Raw genomic sequence first — 6,931 nt, 5'->3', positions numbered from 1 at the left:
CAGCCGGAATGCTCTTATTACAGTAGCTTCCTCAAGTAAGATATGCAAGACAATAAGGGAAGTTCTTTGCCACATTCACATGCTTATCCAGGTTTTGTAGCAGAGAATTGTTGTAGGGTGATGGTATTTTCCACATTTCAAAGTCAATATAGCAATGCTGGCAGCATCAAGCACCAGTGTAGAGAGTGCTAAATGCTGTAATGTCAGTGTCACATGCTCAAAGCCAAAACCAATTTACACCTGGATTAGCTGAAGATGTAATACCTTCCTGCCAAGTACTAATATCTATTCTCAAACAAAGGTTATCCAATTACCTTCAAAATTACATGAATCCTTTAAATGCATTGTAAAAAAAAAAAAAGTTTTAAAACTCTGAGAAATAAAATGTATTTTTTTCTTTGTATAAAAATTCAACCTGCAAAATTAAATGTTAAACTTTATTTGGTGACTCTGTAAAGGCTTTGAAAGCTGTAAGCAACCAAGACCAAAGGAAACACTGGAACAAAGTTAACATTTAAAAACACATTGTTGGTAACTATCACCACATGAAACAATCCATGGTTACAGAAATTATGCTATCACCTTTTTTTTTCTCTGGCCAATGAGAAGATTGCATTCTGTCATATAAGTACTAATCATTTTAGGATTGCTTATTTTAGCTCAAGACAAAGCTGGACTGACACCAGTTTAGAGTACAAGTTTCCCATCAACTTAACCAGGACAAACACAATCAGGCCATATAATAGTCCCATCAACTGATGTCATGAGAAGTCAAGAGTTGTCTCAGGCAGTGATAAATATAAACCCCATTCTCAACGACACAGTATTTTCTGGTTTTCACATTCAACTCCTCTCACCTTCAATGTGTACTGAAGTTTTCAAAACTTCATGCGTCTTAACCATGAACACCTCTTGCACTAAAAATGATCAAGTATAAAGATCTACAGCTAAAAGGCATGTTACAGGAAGAATCAGAACTGAGCAGATTAGTAGTGTAATTCATCATTTTTCCCTATACATCATCACAAAGTTATAATTTAATTTCTAACTTGAGACCTAGAGGTCATAGTTAAAAAGTATCACCACACCATCCCCTCAAAATTTTAGAAGAGATGCAAGAATTATCCTTCTTGAGTTGCTCCAGCTGTGATCTTGATTTCCTGCCCTCACAACCTTTGCAATCCCTCACACACCCACACCCAACATAACATACAATTTCTAAGGAGAGAGGTACCACCTCCCTGCAGCTTGTTTTTTCAACAGCATTCTTTGCTCCTGACTTTCAGTACTGGCTGCAGTCCTTCCCCTTTTTTCAACCACACCTATATTAGCAGGCTTACAGGATTATAGCCTACATTCCCACGGAACTGGGGCAGCAAGGACTTTACATCCTGATCTGACATAAGGGGAACTACGTCCGTGAGATAACGAAATTAGAGTGTCTCCTGTTCAAGCAGACTGTCCATACATACCAGGATGCAAAGAAACCCCTGCCATATATCCACAGAAGGAGTTCTCCAGCTCCCTCTCCTCAGGGAGGAGTCCAGTAAAATTCAGGCATCCTGGCTGACATCCATGCTAACTTGGAGAGCACCAAGAATAATGAGAGTGCTCCGACTGCAGCTGAAATAAGCTGGAAAAACATTAAAGAAAACTACTGACCTAGAAAGACAATGAGGCTAAATAATACAGAGGATGTCATTTAAATAGCATAACACTCCTGGACAGATTTTTACCAACACCGTTCTGCTGAAATGCAGAATTTAAAGCTAGAAGAGGGTGATATTGCAGGGTTAAACTAGTGTAAACTTCCAAGAAGAATCTCAAATTGCAAAGCAAATTATTCTCAGTGGCTATTATTCATCAAGAGCAGTCAACTACCAGCAAAAAAACCCCCTCTTAAAATAAATTTTTTTTTTCTAGTGAAATCTCAGCAAGCTCGCCAAAAATACTTCAGCTGTTTCAGAGAAGGGCTGCTAAAGTTTCAGGAAGACTTTGTTGCAGTTCTATGTCCTTAGGACACAGCATACAGAAGTTCAGGGGGTTGACCTTAGTAAATTTAACATGCTGGAAGCTTTGCAGGGCTATACATAAAATTGGATTTTTAAAGAAACCAATTTAAGTCCAGTGGTGACAACTTTTTTGATTCAAGTAAAAAACAATTAAAATCAAACAACTTCTGAAAAATCTTGCCAGCCTAAGTTACCAGCCTAAGTAAGTCCTATTTGAACACACAGACTTTATTAACACATCATTCCTCTACATAAAGCTTTCATTTTCATCACAGAGAGCTTTCAGGGCTGACTGTACAAAAGTGCTTTTGAAAAATACATCAAAACTGTAGCATCCTGACTGACAGTCTTTCTGCAATTTGCTTATTTATAATTGAAAGACTGTAAGGGTCATCTTTCACAGCACAGGGGCAAGGACAGCAAACTGTCTTATCGGCACCGTTACTAACAGGAGGATACTGTATCCAAGTTTCTTTACACAAACAGTCACAGAAAGCACTTACGAATTTCAGCGTATCTTAATTTTTTTTTAAAGTAGTTTAGCTAAAAACTATGCACAGAACAGATGACAACTGTTTCCCATCGTTGTTTCTTCCTGGGGAAAGCAGGGAGTATGAAATAATCAGAAAATTTCCTCCCAACAGATATTTCATTATTTCCCTGTGCTCCTTATGTATTGTATCCAGACACTTTCCAAGGATGTACAAGAACTGGCAAATAATTTTCAAAATCCAACTCCTTTTCTTAAAGGCTGAAAACAAATAGAATACTATGTATAAAATGACCGCCTTTGAGAACAGTAAGACTACATTGGGAAATTTAGAAAGCATCTCAGCATCTCAAAAGCAAACAAATTATGCCAGGATCAAACAATTACTGTGATTACTTTACAATTTTATTATTATGCATTTATTTGTAATTATTTATGTATTTTACTATCCAGGTGTTGTAGCAATTGGATTTTTAATATATTTTAGTCAAAGATGTTCTAGATTAAAAGAAATCAGATATCACTGGAGGCAGTTTGTTTAGCCCCAGGCATCAAAAATGGTTTAAAGTGTTCAAGAGTTAGTAATAAAATCATACAGCTCCTCCTTCAGCCTTGCTATCAGTTGCTATCTTTATCTGCTTTTCTTAGTCAGCAAATACAGAATCATTTATGTGCTGAGGCTGAACCAGAATTCAGAGGAAAAAGAAATTATTTTCCAGATAATTCACTTCCAGAAACCTGTCCACTGTGCAATGAAGCACAGGGCATGCTTCTATCAGCAGCTTCACAAGCCCATAAAGAGTTTTAATGTGGTTTAACTACTGATGCCTACAGTCTGGCAAACCAACCAAGGACTGCAGTATTACCCAAGTGTAACAGAAACAGTGGATCAGTGTTTGTTTTCATAACTGCAAAGTGAGCATCCATGCCACAGCCAAGTCTGTCATTAGTTCTTCAAAATTCAAGTGTAATATTACTACTTCTTCTTGAGGCCATGTACTAATTCAATCACACCCTTAAGAGCAGCATTGAACAGTTCAAAAATAAAACTACTGCTCATATTGCTCTAACAGGGTGTCAGGTTGTACCTTGACTCTGTCAGTTTGACAGTGTTTTCTTTTACCTTTTTTTTTCCCCTTTTCTTTAATTTCCATTAAATTGTTATTCTGACTTAGTGCCTCTCACTGGTTTGTTTTCAAACTAGCACACACCCTTAAAACAGCTGCTCATTACAAAAAAAATTGCTATGAACAAATCATCTCAAGACACCTCCACAGGAAATAAAATCAACAAGCATTGAAATTAAAATAAAACACTACCAGTGTCAACAAACAATAAGTTGTTTTCGGACGCCTACTGCATATTGTGGTATTCTGGAAAGATACCTGCACTCCTTCAAGTCCAGCTGCAGATTCTGCACTCCACAGAGTCAACTTCTTTGGCCAGTCCTTGAAAGAATTCATTTTTATGCTCAAAGACGAAATGACAGTAACTTCAGGAGCTTTTCAAGGAGCTCCCTATTTTTCTTTTTTAAACGGTATTTTGTTTCATGGTTTTGAAATACTGGAGAAAATTACACAGAGCACTCCTCAGCACAGAATTCAAATCTACTAATATTAAAAGTATAAAACTGAACTGAGCATGACACACTACATCCTAGCCTTGGGCACATGGGAAACAATATTGAAACTAAATTCAAACTGTGGATTGGATGAGCTTCATTTAAGCTTAACTGCTTTTCCCAAAGCTTTACCAAGGCCATATTCTTTCTTAAGTCCTTGGTCTGAGAAAACCTCAGTTACAAGGACTCCGAAAACGGTTTCAGTGTTACACCATAATCCAAAATATTTAGCATTAAAAAGGAAACCGACAGCTATCTAATATCTGTCTTCAGTAGAGAAAGCAAGCCATAGTCTGGCACTGCTTACAAGTCAAAACTCCGTGAAGTCTGAAAATTGCCAGTTTAGAAAGAAAATCAGAATCTTCCTGCACAGACCATTGCTCTCTCATCCGCAGAGGAGGATGTTTCAATGTGAAAGAACTCCCACATCTCTAATCTCTTCCATGCTTCCGTAGTACTAAGTACTATCCCATGAACTGGGACTCAGTTTTCCTACAAAACAGAAGCTGAAAGTACCAGTGAGGACTGAAAATACTTGCCCTCAACTGGCACCTTCACAACTTTATAGCTACATCCATACTAAAACTATCAAGTTGTTGCCTACAAAAATCAGCTACAACTTCCTAACTCTTTCAAATGCTTATCAAAACTATTGATTAAAAAGCCTCCAGCTGACTCCAAACCCATGTAGGGCTCCCCTTTTTCCCCGAAATTTGTGAGAAAATGCATGTGTGTTTATTAAGATACAATTATTACTATTACTAGAGAGATGATTCTGCCTGAATTAAGGTGCAAATGAGACCATATGCCAAACTCAGTGGTATGAATTTTATTTAACAGTAAATGTGAAGTAATGAGAGAATAATTAAAAAGAGAGGAGAGGGGAGGGCAGAGAAAGAGAGTGATGACAGATTAAGACCCATCAAGAGAGTGGCAAGGGGTAGACAAGAAAAATACCTCAAATCCTGCAGGCGCTCCCAGGCTGAGAATAAAACATGCTCTCATTTCACTGGGAACTGCCCAATTGTGCAGGATACAAGAATTAAAAGGCACAATTACCTATGTGAAATGTTATCAAAGGAAGCAAAAAAGCAAGATTGGACAGTGTTTCAGGAACCACATAGAAGAGATAACAGCAATGGGTTATACAAACCGGACTTAATTTTTGTGAAGGAAATCCAAACATTCGTGGTGGATGTGACTGTGTGATACGAGTGTACTGACACATCTTTAGAAGCAGCGGCCATAGAAAAAGTGAAGAAATACCAACATCATCACAAACACATCCAGGAACTCGCAAATGTGGTAGACATCGTATTTGTGAGCTTTCCCTGTGGAGCATGGGGGAAATGGTACCATAGAAACCACGAACTTCTGAGGGCCCTGGGTCTCTCCAAGTCAATGAAGGAGAAGACAGCCTGGCCTCCAGAGCGCTCTGCACTTCTGTAGGTGTTGTACATGTGTCTGGGAGTAAAGCATGTGCTGTTACATCACCTTAACTCACCAATGAGGTTTCAGCAAATGGCATGGGCACTGGGCAGCCACAAGCCAGCTGATAACAGGCATGGACAGCACGTGGGGATGAGAATGGACTCATATCATGAGGTGCCTCATACCATCCAAACGGGACAAAATTCTACTGATTTTCACTGAAGTGGACAGGCCACCTATACTTAACTTGGAAAAGGAATATACATAAATTATATGTGTTTGATAAATAGAAAGATATCACCACCTGGGGATCCAGTGTCCTGTTAGTCCTCTTCTTCTGGTCTTCTTGGTGGTGGGAGCCCAACACAACAGAGTTCAATGGGTTAATCATGTTCAGGTGTACAAGGGAAGTCCAAGCACTTCCCTTTGCATGCAGGCGGGAGAGTTTTACACTGTCTTTTGCAACACTGTGGATCATGCCCAGTCCTTTGGTGGAAGGCCTCAGAAATTGAGTCTGGGGGCACTTCGGGGGTCTTTGATGGTTTATGATCCCTTCTAAGACATGACGCTGCCTCTCACGTCAGTGCAGTTGAGCCAGTTATGCCCCATCAGAAGGGATGAACACCCTCTGGCCTAAGTGTGACAGTTGTGTAAAGAAGGACAACTGGCATGACATAAAATATCACCCCGCCTCCACAGGGTCTGCTTCTTATCTAGCTCAAAACCCAGCTTCTAGCCACTGGTGGTGGGTGTTCACCCTCCCTGTCTTGTGTGGATCAAAGGCTTCCCCATCACACACCACACTCCCAAAAACACTCCTCCCCCTGGAGAAAGTGTGCACACCTGGCCTCAGCAAAGCTCCCTGTGGCCTCCACAAATGGCTGATTGTTTTGAGTCATTACAACTAACATTTCAGTCTCTCACAGCGTTCACTAATGCAAAATTTAAAGAAATTACTTAAACCATGAAAAATTCTCTAGCCAGAAAAAAGCATCTTTGTGATTAACAGATATACTTCAGAAATTACCCATTGCTGCAGAACTGCATGAAAAAATTCCCTTCCAAGGCTATGCACATGAAAAACACACCAGTAAACTAAAACCATCCCCTAAATAGTGCATTTTTTCTGTATCTCTCAATAGAAACAAGTAGCTGCTATTGTGAGGACTGTGGTAACCAAATTAGAAAAGCTACAAGAATGAGTGACAGAATTCAAAATTACATTACAGAATTCCACAGTGAACAAGCCCCAGCCAACAAGAGCACATGATTACTTATGCTTCCCAGACAAATCTGGAAGTTCACGATCTTTCAAGTAATACCATACCTGTATTTATTTGGTTGTTTACTTTAGCAACTGATCCAGTGAGATTCCTG

General features: G+C 39.2%; 1 protein-coding gene across 1 annotated transcript in view; it reads right to left on the bottom strand.

Annotated features, from left to right (window-relative positions):
* Positions 1–6,931, bottom strand: part of SEC24B (SEC24 homolog B, COPII coat complex component) — a 41,156-nt gene that overhangs the window by 33,576 nt on the left and 649 nt on the right. Inside the window, exon 1 of the mRNA XM_008635613.2 lies at positions 6,882–6,931. This exon is cut by the window's right edge and continues 649 nt beyond it. Coding sequence (XP_008633835.1) covers positions 6,882–6,931 — 50 coding nt within the window. The remainder of the gene's footprint in view (positions 1–6,881) is intronic.

The sequence above is a fragment of the Corvus brachyrhynchos genome, unplaced genomic scaffold, assembly GCF_000691975.1.
Source record: "Corvus brachyrhynchos isolate BGI_N302 unplaced genomic scaffold, ASM69197v1 scaffold175, whole genome shotgun sequence".
Taxonomy (NCBI): Eukaryota; Metazoa; Chordata; class Aves; order Passeriformes; family Corvidae; genus Corvus; species Corvus brachyrhynchos.
The sequence above is the reverse complement of the archived record's forward strand: the minus strand, read 5'-3'. Positions and strand labels throughout refer to the sequence as shown.